The sequence below is a fragment of the Amphibalanus amphitrite genome, unplaced genomic scaffold (assembly GCF_019059575.1).
Source record: "Amphibalanus amphitrite isolate SeventyFive unplaced genomic scaffold, NRLGWU_Aamphi_draft 000348F_arrow, whole genome shotgun sequence".
Taxonomy (NCBI): Eukaryota; Metazoa; Arthropoda; class Thecostraca; order Balanomorpha; family Balanidae; genus Amphibalanus; species Amphibalanus amphitrite.
In genome coordinates this window covers 204,196-218,684 of record NW_024881843.1, presented here as the reverse complement: position 1 = coordinate 218,684, position 14,489 = coordinate 204,196, and the positions used below count along the sequence as shown (strand labels likewise).

Below are 14,489 nucleotides of genomic sequence, written 5' to 3'. Positions count from 1 at the left end.
TACTTAGAAGAATTTCGGGTACGCATCTGCCTCACAATGCTCCATTGATGAAATACCTACAAAACAAACGTCATTGAGCGATATATTGATAATTGTATATTAGGGTAAGGGCGGGTAAGAGTACGCGGGCGATAAGAGTACGCATCAGCTGTTTCGGTTGCTTAGCAACGCGGGTTTGTCGAGTTCATGAAGTGACATGAAGCCGCCAGTGCGTGCATGTCACCAACGGAACGTGGGCGTTGAGCGGTGATGCTGTTGAGTTTAAGGCGATGAATATTATTTTCGAGCGTTATGATATTATTATGATATGGTACAATAATTTTGATACTTGGCAGTTGAGATAAGGTACATTTCCGTGATTGTTGTGGGAAACTTGTGAGGTTATCTGGGGAAATACTGTACAGTGCAATATTCTGTTTGCGAAGTTTTGCACAACGTTTCGGGGTTGTTTTGTGCGCGAATTGATGTACGGTAAGAGGACGCACTGTTCAGGAGGGTAAGAGTACGCAGAATTATACATTAACCCGCGCCCTGCTGGGGGGGGGGGGTGTTTGAACACCCCCCTTGTGGTTTTTCGCGAATATCTCAAAAACGGCGGCGCGGAGCGCCGCCGTTTTTGGTACACCTTATCATACATCAATTCTACACATGTTGTGAAAATTTCAGACCAAGGTCATTCAAGGTCAGGTCACCAGGTCACTTGAAGTGACCTCACCTCATAAAAAGTTTCAATGTCTGTCATAGCTACACCGAGTGACCGATCGCTTTAAAACTTTCAGCGATTGCTAAGAGCAATAGCATGTACAAAATGTATATCTCAGAATTTTGATATCTATGACCTAAGGTCAGGTCAATTTTGCGACCTCCCCATTATAAGTCAATGGGAGAAAATTGAAATGCGCCTCTTTTGGATGAAAGACATTATAAACACTCCCAAACACCGAATTACAAGTGGTTTAGACACACTGAACTTGAAAATGGTGTCCGTGACCCTTGTTTATGCCCTGAGGTCATCTCAGGTCACGAATGGTATCTAACAGTTTTTCGCAAATAACTTTTGATAGAGGCATGCTAGAGCGATGAAAACGCCTTAGATGTGTTCAGCTCGACGATACGGATCGACTGATATGCAACATGACCCTTTCCGGTCAGGTCATGACCTTGACCTGAGGTCAAATTTTCAAGTTGACCTTTCAAGGTCAAGTTATAGTTCATTCGATGCGTCTTGACGAGAGGAACACGATGCCGGTAAAAGTAAGCTCGTACAAGGCTTGGGTCAAAAGTTATTGCAGAAAAACTGTTTTCGAAAAAATCGGCTATTTTTGCAGTTTTTGCCCCCTGCAGGCAAAACCGTTGACGTTAGGTCAAATCTGAGAGAATTACTCAGAAAGGGCGTTAAAAGGGCTATCGAATGCGCTTTTTCGCGGCGCTGTACCTCTATTGGTTCCCGAGTTATGCGTTGGCTTCTTGGAAATTTTCGACATTCGACCTGGAAATCGGCGAAATTTTGCCTTCAATGACCTCTGGTGACCTGACCTTTGACCTGACCAAAAAATTGACCGAAGTGATTTCGTCATTATTTTTGACGCTCTTTCGAACGCCGCCTTCCGCGTATCGCTACGTGGCCCAGGAGCCGAGTTACAAGGGGGGGTGTTCAAACACCCCCCCCCCCCAGCAGGGCGTGGAAATCCAGGACCCCCAGCAGGGCGCGGGTTAAATCGAATATACAGAAATATAGAATTATTAATATATCGCTCAATGACGTTTGTTTTGTAGGTATATCATCAATGGAGCACTGTGATGCAGATGCGTACCCGAAATTCTTCCAAATACGAGCTATTCTCCTTTTTGATTGTGCATTTTTTTTAAGAAACACGCGACATGATTATTTCCTGATTTATAGACTTGAAAGATTTATTTTATGTTTTTCTTTTTGGATACTAGAATTAACTTAAATGCCTTCTGAGTTTGAAGTTAAGCATTTGGACAGTGCAAGCTGCATAGGTGTGTTTTCATATGCTTGCGTACTCCACCCGCCTGGCGTGCGTACTCTTACACACCCCATATGGTAAGAGTACGCAAGTGCAACGGTTCAGAAAATGTCAGTCTTCGACCACTTCCATTTACGCTGAAGGATTGTTGCCCCATGGGTTGATGGCTAATTCAATGAACTTTAATATTCCCTATTTGCGATTTCTTTCCTTCAAATATTAAACAAATGAGAGCAAGAAATCCACTAAGTGCGTACTCTTATACGACTTCACCCTACTGTACCTATATTCGATATAATATGTAGTTCTGCGTACTCTTACCCTCATGAACAGCGCGTCCTCTTACCCTACCTGCAATGCGCACACAAAACAACCCCGAAACATTGTATAAAAACTTCACAAACAGAATATTGCACTGCACAGTATTTCCCCAGAAAACCACACAAGTTTCCCACAACAATCACGAAACTGTACCCTATCTCAACTGCCAAATATCAAAATTATTGCACCATACCATAATAGTATCATAACCTCCTAAATAATATTCATCGCCTTAAACCCAACAGCACCACCGCACAACGGCCACGTTCCGTTGGTGACAAACACGCACTGGCGGCTTCATGTCACTTCATGAACTTGACAAACCCGCGTTGCTAGGCAACCGAAAAAGCTGATGCGTACTCTTATTGCCCGCGTCCTCTTACCCGCCCTTACCCTATATTGTCTGTTATACAGTCAATAAGTTATGTTTTTATAAGCAAAATTACTCCTTACTAACCCTTTTTGTTACGCACCCTGACCCATCTAATATCAGTTGGTGGATGTTAACTTGTATCTGTAATCATCAATATTCAAATATGATTTGAATTTCTTATGATAATACTGCTCACACATGTTCCACCTCTGACTCACTCCCTGCTCCCTGTAGGAAACAAATAATTCCAGCTGTGTGCACCGCGGTCGTGTGCTCCCAAGTCCCAGCATTAGGCTGTTGCTAATTGACTGTTATGAAATTTCAACAGCTAAAAAGGAACAACAAAACACTTCTTTAAATACCTGCATGTTTGCTATGATAGCGAGCTAGGATGCTATGGGTGGGCGTGTGCAGTGGTGCTGTTGGGTTTAAGGCGATAAATATTATTTAGGAGCGTTATGATACTATTATGGTATGGTACAATAATTTTGATACTTGGCAGTTGAGATAGGGTACAGTTTCGTGATTGTTGTAGGAAACTTTGTGGTTTTCTGGGGAAATACTGTGCAGTATACAAAAGATCCCAATCAATAGGTTGTGGTCACTTCGGAATAGAATAGGTTGTGAGTTGTTATGTAGAATATTAACTATTAACGCCCTCTAGAAACTATTAACTCCCTCTCTGAATAATTCTCTCGGATTTGACCTAACGTCAACGGTTTTGCCTGCAGGGGGCAAAAGCTGCAAAAATAGCCGATTTTTTCGGAAACAGTTTTTCTGCAATAACATTTGACCCAAGCCTTGTACGAGCTTACTTTTAACGGCATCGTGTTCCTCTCGTCAAGACGCAACGAATGAACTTTAACTTGACCTTGAAAGGTCAACTTGAAAATTTGATCTCAGGTAAAGGTCATGACCTGACCGGAAAGGGTCATGCTGCATATCAGTCGATCCGCATCGTCGAGCTGAACACATTTAACCCGCGCCCCAGTGGCGGTCTCAGCCAACTTCGCCCTAGTGGGGGGGGGGGGGCATATGACCACCCACCTCTAACTCAAAAACTAACAGGGCTAGAAAGACGTGATAAAAAGCAGTCGATAGCTCTCAATGCGTACGTTTGAAAGCATCTCGGCCATTTTTCATCTCAGAGCAATATTGGGGTCACCAGAGGTCATCAAAGTTCAAAGCTTGGTCAGTTAACTTGGCCTGGTGACCTGACCTGACACGACCTGGGGTAAAAAAAATTCACACATTGTCCAAAATTGATGTACAAAAACTACCCCAAGCGGCGTGGCGCTACGCGCCGCGGTTTTTTATTCACACGCAAAAAACGCGACAGGGTGGTAACATATGCCCCCCCCCCCCCACTGTACTGCAAGGCGTTTTCATCGCTCTAGCATGCATCTATCATAAGTTATTTGCGAAAAACTGTTAGATACCATTCGTGACCTGAGATGACCTCAGGGGCATAAACAGGGGTCACGAACACCATTTTCATGTTCAGTGTGTCTAAACCACTTGTAATTCAGTGTTTGGATGTGTTGTTTATAATGTCTTTCGTCCGAAAGAGGTGCATTTCAATTTTCTCCCATTTCACAACATGTGTAGAATTGATGTGTGATAAGGTGTACCAAAAACGGCGGTGCGGAGCGCCGCCGTTTTTTAGATATTCGCGAAAACCCACAGGGGGGGGGGGTCCAAACACCCCCCCCCCCCAGCAGGGCGCGGGTTAATGCTAAGTCGACATGATGCATTTGTTGTTGTGTTTAAAGCCGGCTGGCGGCTGTTTTGACGCAGCGGCTGTGGTGTGTGACCACTGGGCTCGTTCTGTCCGCCAGTTTATGCTGGAGGCCACGCTGACGGCTCTGGCCTTGGACAGTCTGCGCGACTCGCACCCCATCTCCGTTGAGGTCACCGACCCCGACCAGATCGAGTCCATCTTTGACACCATCTCTTACAGCAAGGTACGGCCGCCGCCGCTTTCCGCGCATATCCAACGCAGCCAAGACACACAGATGAGATGGAACCCACGGAGAAGTTTACTTAGCTACGCAGTTTGGTAACGGTGCGGCTAGTATAGTCCCTGTTGAAAGTATCGCTACTCGAAAGTATTGCTCTCCCCTCCCTGGTTTGAGAGCCGCTGGGTTTTGAGGGTTGGCCGCCTGGCCGGCCCGTAACGATGCTTTCAAATAGCGATACTTTTAAGAGAGGCTATACTAGTAAGAACTAAGGCGCCTATTAACCCGCGCCCAGATGGGGTCTGCCGAGCAACGCGGTCTGATGGGGGGGGGGGGGCATTTTGGCCCCCCCCTCAGATCTCGAGAACCACGCAACATAGCGACAAGCGGTAAACGGTGTTGGATAGCCCCAGCGGGGAACTACCTTGTGACCCAATTTCATTGACCTCGGTCAAACCGATGACGTCACAGGTCAGGTCAAAGGTCGAATTTTCACCGTTTACAGGCATTTCAAGAAATGCGTTGTAAAATCGAGTAAAATGCATTTCATTGAAAATCATCGATGGAGAAATGTTCTTCAAACACATATTTTGCTATTTGAGGTCACTGATACCAGGTCAGGTCACAGAGGTCAGGTCACTGGGGGGGTCACAATATGAAAGTGTCGTGTGATACATGTTTTATGGTCCATTTTACATGACAAATGCGATTATGTGGGTCAGACAGACTTTAGGGCCAGCTTAGGTCACGTTTTGGTCAAGGTCAGGTCAAGGTCAGGTCAAGGTCAGGTCAAATTAGGTCAAATTTCAAAGTTGATATTTTTGCATAAAATGGGTATCGATTCGATGCAGCTCGTCACGGGGAGTTCAATGGTGGTCTCCGTTTTGCGGTACGAGGTCTAGAATTGCTAAAAATTGAGTTCAAAAATTTGACGTCATCAATTTTTAAGTTTTTTCGCTATAACTTGGCCAAAAAAAGAGGTATCGATCTAAAATTTGGTATGTATATCGAAGAGCGCAGGGACTATCACATATATTCCGGTTTTTTTCGAAATTCGAAAAATTTTTTGGAATTTTTTTGAGTTTTTCTGAAAAAATCATTTTTTTTGATTTTTGGGGGTCAAAATCCCAAAATTTCGAAAATCCGAGATAGCAGTTTTGTAGCGCCGTCTTTTCTCTACACAACCACATAAAGAACTTTAAAATTGCTTGTTAACTGTAGAATTGGTGAGCGTTTCAAGATGTCATGTTTTTTGCTCATTTTTGCTCGAACATGACCTCAGTTTGACCTCAATAACTCCTGACCTGAGGTGACCTGTGACTTAAAATTTTGTGTGAAGGTGTCAAATTGATGCCCGGTAAGGTACCCAAAATTTGGCGGCGCTGCGCGCCGCCGTTTTCTCGCTATTTAAGAAAAACCACAGGGGGGGGCCAAAATGGCCCCCCCCCCATCAGGGCGCGGGTTAAACGAGTGAACGAGAGTGTGAGCCCTGGCAATATGTCAGTGCGAGAGGGTACTTCCCATTGACTTGTGCACGGCATCCTTCTTATCGGTCTCTATAGATCGTTTTCTCCTAGTGCTGCTACCCTCACTGTAAACATCTTTTTGAACACAGCACGAAAATTGCTGATATTCACGAAAATTGCTGATCCAAGTAATTCTTACTTGAAAAACTGGTAAGCACACATTGTGTTGGAGAAATGAATGCAAGGTGACAAAAAAAAACACGGGTCTTAACTTTCGATAGCTGCCATTTTATCAATGCTTGTCAAAATCAATTGACACTTGCGTGGTAATTACTTCAAAATGTTGGTTACATCATATCCAAATTTGGAAACTCCAGGTCAGTACCTCTGGATTCTACAACAGTTCTTCGAGATGACTGCATTTTGGAGCCGTGCATTTCTTGAGGTGCATCGGGTGGACCTCAAAGTTGCCAATGTTAACAGCTCGGCTGTACCTTTCGTGAGGGTTCTGCATGCTTTAGATGGGTGTCATTAGCTGTTTTGGGGTCACACCCTACCCCATAGCTCGAAATTGGGTCCATCCAAGCCTTTGCGGGGGTCCCTTGACACCCAAATTGCGTCCCGAAGGTCACATTCGCGCTTCAATGCGGTTTCGAATGCACCTCACGGAAGAACAGAGCACTAGGTTGGATATTCCACTAGTCAAGAACAAAACGGGATGGTCGATAACATCACTGCAGCCTACTGCAACCTTCCGAACCATTCAGAACACCCCAGGAAGGGTGCAGCTGAGCTGACGTCTACGGAAACAACTGGATGCTGTTGGTAAGGCACGATATGCACGATAAAGCACGGCGGTAAATCTGTGGCACATTTCAAACAACGTACTACAAAGAAGAAATGCGCTGGAAATTTCATTTTTTGTATGTTATTGTCATCATTTCAACCTACTTACTGTATCGAGAAGCTGAGCGAATGTCGATTCCTCGTTTTCGATAGTACTACTGAGATAATAATGGATTGGTGTCTTCGCATTTTTTGGCGACATTGAGCTCAGGCCTGCCATCTAGCGGGAGAATTATCGTAAGTTAGGAGCAAGCCGAGTGAACGCCGCTGATTAGCATTGTGACACACGGGAGTGTGGTGTAGTAGCAGGCTTGTTGTGCAATTTTTCAAAAGGTTTTGTCTTTATATGTCAGTAAAAGCGAAGAAATTAATAGATTTATGTGCAGGGTCAGTAATAAGATAAGCAGTTCCATCTTATTTCCTCATTAAATCGTGAAACAGGGAGTTATTGGAGACTTCGCCAGCACGTGTCGTTTTCGCTATTTTTCACATGAGTCTTTACTTGGCCTAAATCAAACAAATTGTCCCATCAAAGAACAAAACGAACGTAAGTACTTTCTATAAGTCTAATGAAAAAGTTACTAAAGGAATTGCTAACGTCATTTGCCGCTCAATATGTCATTCAAGACGCTCTATGAAAAGGACCCAACCAGTGCTGCGTAGTCAATGAAATTTCAGTGACTTTGGCTCCAACTACGATTCCAGTATCCAAATATCGACTCCGACTCCTCCGGGCAGAACTGTCGATTCACACAGACTCCGACTCTGACTCCGACTCTGCAGCCCTGGTAAGTCTGTGGAGTCGATGACTTTTCGGTGACGTAAGACGTTCGACTCATCACTCATACGCCGACTACAGCTTTTAAAAATCAATGGACTCCGGGTCGGAACAGAACCGATGGCTCTGACTACAACTCCGCAGCCCTGGCCCAAGATAGCCGCCTTAAACAACTTTGATGTGTGATCTTCTTTGTACATTGTTAATGTTATTTTAAGCAAGGAGTGGAAAAGGGAGACGAAGCCTTCACAAACAGGGATCTCCTGTTGCGGATCGATCGGCCGCTGGAATAGAAAGGCATAAACACAACGCATCTCATTTCATCGTTTTCCTAACGACTCTGCACCAATGTAAGCACTGATCAATGCAATGCGAGTATCGATATGACACTTATGTATCAATTTTGAGTGTTATCCGCCCAGCCGTTCTTGAGATATGGAAGCGGCACCCCGCACGTGCGCACGTGCAGTAGCACCCCCATAGTGACACATGGAAATGCATTGGCCACTGGGTGCCTAACAATTGACGAAGTTTTACTGTAATTGGCCTAGCCATTGCGGAGTTACTTTATGTGGAACAATATCGACACCCCTAAGGTGGCACGTGGCACGTGCCGTAACATTAACCAAGATGAAGAAAATCGGGCGAAATTCGGAGAAGGAATAAGCCTACCAAATATGCATGACATATTGTCAAACTGCTGTACGTACCATTGCGAGTAAATGACCATATAAAAGATCGTACAAGCCGATTGGACTGGGCGTTTCAATACACACCGTCTTACGCATTTTATTTTCGTGATTATCTAAAGGCTGCTTGACATGTTTGGCTTTCAAGCATTTAAGACATTTTTTTGTCGTCTCAGGTCCAGTAAGATTGCCTCCAACTCTTGGGAATATGCACTTCAAGCCAACTAATACACCACACCCACGTGTGTCATAATGCTGAGAGATGGCGTTCACTCGGCTTGCTCCTAACTTACGATAATTCTCTCGCTAGATGGCAGGCCTGATCCCAATGTCGCGGATCCCAATGTTAATTTCCACGAGACACCAATCCAGACGAGAATTGCTAGCTGAATTACTGAGAAAACTGGTTAGCGCACATTGTATTGTAGATATGAATAATATTATCAAAATAAGGTTTGAACACCGACGATTTAACGTTATGTTAAGCGCCGTGCAATTTATTTATTAGTTCAGACATAATTGCTGAGAAGTCGTCTATCCCTGTGGGGCTGTAGGTATTGGCAAATACGAGCTACGAGTCAATGAAAAAGTAAATAAATTTGATGAAATTGATCGTCTGTGAAATCTGGTGAAATCAATGTGCGCCAACCAGTTTTCTCAGTAATTCAGCTAGCAATTCTCGTGCTGTGTTCAAAAAGACGTTTACAGTGAGGGGCAAACTTAAGAAAAACGAACTATAAGTAGATCGCTACTTAGCGATCTCATTTATTTCACGAAACCTTGTTTAAATTTTCGTGGTTGTTCTTGCTTTATTTTCCGTATATTTCTTAGTTTTGAAATAAGCACACTGTAGTAAGTAGCAAAAGCAGTATTTATATTTGTTTTGTTTCTGCTATTGGTTACACCTATGTGCTATGCTTTCGTGTTCTTAATGTATATCAGTCGGGGGAGGTTTGGTCAATCGTTGTCATTTTCAGCACATGCCATTTTTGGCAACCATGTGCCAAAAATGACAACGCTATCAACAATTTTTAGCAACGATGAAGCCGATTTCACTCCTCAGCGAGGAAATCACGATTTTGGAAATACAAGCACCGATTTGGGAAAAGAAGTGCTGCCACCTGGTGCAAGAAGAATAAACCAGCTTTAAAGGGACCCTCCCACCTTCAAAAAAGTTTATGAATTGGCATGAAAGTGATGTCGCTCGGTTCAGAAAGAGCGAACACGAATATCTACCAAATTTCACCGAAAAATAGTCACCGGTTTTCAAGATATTAGACTTTTACTTTTGTTTACTTTTTGGGATCTCCGCTGTTCCTAGCGACTTTATTTGGAAGCAATAGATTGGCAGCTGAAAGTGCGGCAGTTGTTGCGCGCAAAGCAGCATATACCACCGCGTGCTACAAAACGTTTTAGTCAAACATATAAAAATCGTTAGATATCTGCGCTGACGTCACACATTCAGAGGGGTATTCCTATGCATTAGCCCCTCTGAATCAAAATGCTGCAATTTTGAAATTCAATATCTCCGATTTAAGGCATTTCTCGATGTTGTGAGTGCCGAAACCGGTAATTGTGAGCCAGGGACCCCATTTTGGCTATCTCAACTCAAATCTAATGTTAAGGTGGGAGGGTCCCTTTAATATGGCCGTTGTTTGTATATGGTAGTCTAACGTTGACGTATACCCTTTTTTGTGGCCTGAAGTTAGAACTTCAATTTGCAGCATCCAAAAATGATCAATATCGATCGAATGCATAATTTTTATAAAAAAAGAATATGTTAAGTTGAAAGAGGAGGCGAGTTCATCCACATGGGGTGGTTTACTTCTTGAAATTATTTTTGATTATGACGACCGCCATGTAATGACGGATGATGCGCGGCTGCCCCCCCCCCTTCCCCCAGCAGGGCGCGTATGGCTGAATAGTCCCAAATAGTCCAGCGGGGCGTGGGTTAATAATCTTACAAGTGAAACCGGTAAGTATATACTGTAAAAGCAAGAAACTGACAAAGTTTTGTTAGCAGCATGCTCATTGGTTTAATTTGATGGCCAAAGACATGGTTTTGTGCGATTTCTTAAATAAATATCTTAATATTTATTACATAGATATAGTCGCAACGCAACCCGCGAGGAGGCAAACGAAAGAACGCGACGAGACGCCACTTCAGCTGAATACTTTGCAGCTGAATTTTGATGTAACGGCCACGGGCCGGGTTAAGGCCAGGTCAAACACATCAAATTGGGCTCTCAAAAGCATGGACTTAACGAACACGTACTGGGCGTCTCTCGTCATAAACTCTGACAAGGCTCGGTATAATCCTTCATATAAGTGCTACATATGTGTCAGATCCAAGAAGGGGTCAGTCTAGCATAGGTCTGGATCAAGGTCAGGTCAATCATGTATAAAGAACATACCCCCGAAAATCAAAATTGGCATTCGCAGCATATGACACATGTTTTAAGGATACTGGTGGGCTTAAACACGATGGTGATATTCATTTTATCATACGACTTCGGTCGAAAAAGTTCAATTTAACCCGCACCAAGCTTGGGATTCTGGATTCCCACCCTCTGCTGGGGGATGTTTGACCTCCCCCCCCCCCCCCCGACCCGGCTCCTGGGCCACGTAGCGACACGCGGTAAGCGCATTCGAAAGAACGCTCAAAATGAGGACGAAAACACTCGCCATTTTTCAGACCAGGTCAAAGGTCAGGTCACCAGAGGTCAAAAATGGTAAAATGTTGCCTATTTCAGCATTTCTCGAAACATCGGCGCATAACTCGGGAACAAAGAGAAATACAGCGCGCCGCGGAAAAGCCCACTCGAAACCCTTTTATCTCTCTTTCTGGAATCTGTCCTCAGATTTGACCCAAGGACAACGGTTTGGCCTCCACAGTTCATGGAGGGCAAACAATCGAAAATAGCCGTTTTTATCAAAATGTTTTTTTTTTCCTGTAATGACTTTTGATTTAAGGATGTCTCGATATTAATTTTGTCTGCATCTTGTTCCTCTCGTCGAGACGCGTCGAATGAACCATAATTCGACTTTAAAAGATCGTCTTAAAAATTTGACCTCAGGTCCAGGTCATGACCTGACCGAAAAGGGTTAGCGTGGATATCAGTCGATCCGTATTGTCGACCCGAGCTTCTCTGAGGCTTTTCATCGCTTTAGCATGCCTCTTTCAAAGGTTATTGCCAAAAAAGCTGTTGGGAACCTTTCATGACTTGAGATGACCTTGGTCCTCGGGGACATAGGAAGGGGTCACTCACAGGGGCAATTTTCCAGTTCAGTGTGTCACATTTATCCGTATCCCGATGATTTAGAGTGTCTAGAATGGCGTTCGTCCAAGAGACACCTTTTAATTTTATCCCCTTGACTTACAATGGGGAGGTCGCAAAATTACCCTGACCTTAGGTCACTAAGGTCATGTCAATTTTGCGATTCACAAATTTCGAGATACGCATGTTATCCCGCGCCCAGATGGGGTCTGCCGAGCAACGTGGTCTGATGGGGGGGGGGGGGCATTTTGCCCCCCCCCCTCAGATCTCGAGAACCACGCAACATAGCGACAAGCGGTAAACGGTGTTGTATTGCCCCAACGGGGAACTACCTTGTGACCAAATTTCATTGACCTCGGTCAAACCGATGACGTCACAGGTCAGGTCAAAGGTCGAATTTTCACCGTTTACAGGCATTTCAAGAAATGCGTTGTAAAATCGTGTAAAATGCATTTCATTGAAAATCATCGATGGGGAAATGGTCTTCAAACACACATTTTGCTATTTGAGGTCACTGATACCAGGTCAGGTCACAGAGGTCAGGTCACTGAGGGGTCACAATATGAAAGTGTCGTGTGATACATGTTTTATGGTCCATTTTACATGACAAATGCGATTATGTGGGTCAGACAGACTTCAGGGCCAGCTTAGGTCACGTTTTGGTCAAGGTCAGGTCAAGGTCAGGTCAAGGTCAGGTCAAATTAGGTCAAATTTCAAAGTTGATATTTTTGCATAAAATGGGTATCGATTCGATGCAGCTCGTCACGGGGAGTTCAATGGTGGTCTCCGTTTTGCGCTACGAGCTCTAGAATTGCTAAAAATTGAGTTCAAAAATTTGACGTCGTCAATTTTTAACAGTTTTTTCGCTATAACTTGGCCAAAAAAAGAGGTATCGATCTAAAATTTGGTATGTATATCTAAGAGCGCAGGGACTATGACATATATTCCGGTTTTTTTCGAAATTCGAAAAATTTTTGGAAATTTTTTGAGTTTTTCTAAAAAAAATCAATTTTTTTTTTATTTTTGGGGGTCAAAATCCCAAAATTTCGAAAATCCGAGATAGCAGTTTTGTAGCGCCGTCTTTTCTCTACACAACCACATAAAGAACTTTAAAATTGTTTGTAACTGTAGAATTGGTGAGCGTTTCAAGATGTCATGTTTTTTGCTCATTTTTACTCGAACATGACCTCAGTTTGACCTCAATAACTCCTGACCTGAGGTGACCTGTGACTTGACATTTTGTGTGAAGGTGTCAAATTGATGCCCGGTAAGGTACCCAAAATTTGGCGGCGCTGCGCGCCGCCGTTTTCTCGCTATTTAAGAAAAACCACAGGGGGGCCAAAATGGCCCCCCCCATCAGGGCGCGGGTTATAAATACCGTTACTATCATCAATATCATCAAAAATGGTAAGATATCTGCGAAAACCAAAAGATGGGGGTGTCCGAACACCCCCCCCCCACCCGTCGTGGGTTGAGGTGCTGTATTTGGTGGTTAATACTGCGTGGATATTGTGTTTCGATTTCTTTCTCCTGAGTCGCCCTGGTTTAGCCAGGTACAGGTCTCGCGGGTTTTAGCGGTAGGTCGCTCGGCGAGCGGGAGGGCAACCAGTTCCGCCTCTGTATCGGTGACCATTTGCTCCGCCCAGTTACTCGCGATTGCGTACTACGGCACATAGTAAAGTGGGGAGGGAAGGGTCAGAGTGGCAGCCTGCGTAGAGGCTAGAACCGGTTTCAATCGTCTGGGCCGGCGACACGGCATGCGGTCAGGGGACGGGGAAAGGTCAGAGGTCACTCACAATGTGCAGTACTGCGGCCCGTCCTCTCTGCGTGCTGACCAGCGCACGATCTCGGCCGTTGGCCAATCGGCATTGAACGGTCAAGGCCACCCGTAGCCAGCGGGCGGAGTGAGCCGGCAGCGTGCCGATCCATAGGTAGTCGTTCAAAGTTTTAGCCGCTTACCATTGAGGCCGGGAGACGACCGGTCTGTAATGTTATTTCTTGGGAACAGTTCTGTCATTTAACCCGCGCCCCGTTAGGGTCTACCAAGCATCGGTCCCATGGGGGGGGGAGTATTTTGCCCCCCCCCCCCCAAGATCTCGAGAACCACGCAAAATAGCGAGAAGCAGCAATCAGTGTTGAATGGCCCCAACGAGGAAATACCTTTTCTTTTGGCTCAAATTCATTGACCTCGGTCAAACCGATAACGTCACAGGACAGGCCAAATGTCGAATTTTCACCGTAAACACGCATTTCAAGAAAGGTGTTGTAAAAATCAAGAAAAAATGCATGTCATTCATCGATAAGGAATCGATGAATGACAATTTTCGATGAAGAATTGTTCGTCAAACACATATTTTGCTATTTGGGGTCACTGATACCAGGTCAGGTCGCAGATGTCAGGTCACTGAGGGTCACAATATGAAAATAATTATTATGTGATGCATGTTTTCTGGTCCATTTTACAAGACAAATGCGATTATGTGGGTCTAGTTTAAGTGCTAGTTAAACCTAGTTAAACCTTTGGGGCTAGTTTAAGTGATGTTCTGGTGAAGGTCAGGTAAAGATCAGGTCAAATTTGGTCAAATTTCTGATTTGATATTTTTGCATGAAATGGGTATCGGTTCGATGCAGCTCGTCACGGGAAGGCTAATGGTGGTCTTTGTTTGGCGCTGCGTGGTCTAGAATTTCTAAAAATTTAGTTAAAGGAACTATCCCACCTTCTAAAATGTTGTTAAAACCAGTTAAATTGTGCCCGACTTTATAGATTGGATGACCAGGAACACGGTTCT

At 44.3% G+C, this 14,489-nt stretch overlaps 1 protein-coding gene across 5 annotated transcripts in view; it reads left to right on the top strand.

Annotated features, from left to right (window-relative positions):
- LOC122389206 (endoplasmic reticulum aminopeptidase 1-like) overlaps nucleotides 1-14,489 on the top strand; it is a 415,829-nt gene that overhangs the window by 330,642 nt on the left and 70,698 nt on the right. For all 5 annotated transcript variants that reach the window (XM_043380990.1, XM_043380988.1, XM_043380986.1 and 2 more), the window contains one exon: nucleotides 4,524-4,649. In XM_043380990.1, the coding sequence (XP_043236925.1) occupies nucleotides 4,524-4,649 (126 nt within the window). The remainder of the gene's footprint in view (nucleotides 1-4,523; nucleotides 4,650-14,489) is intronic.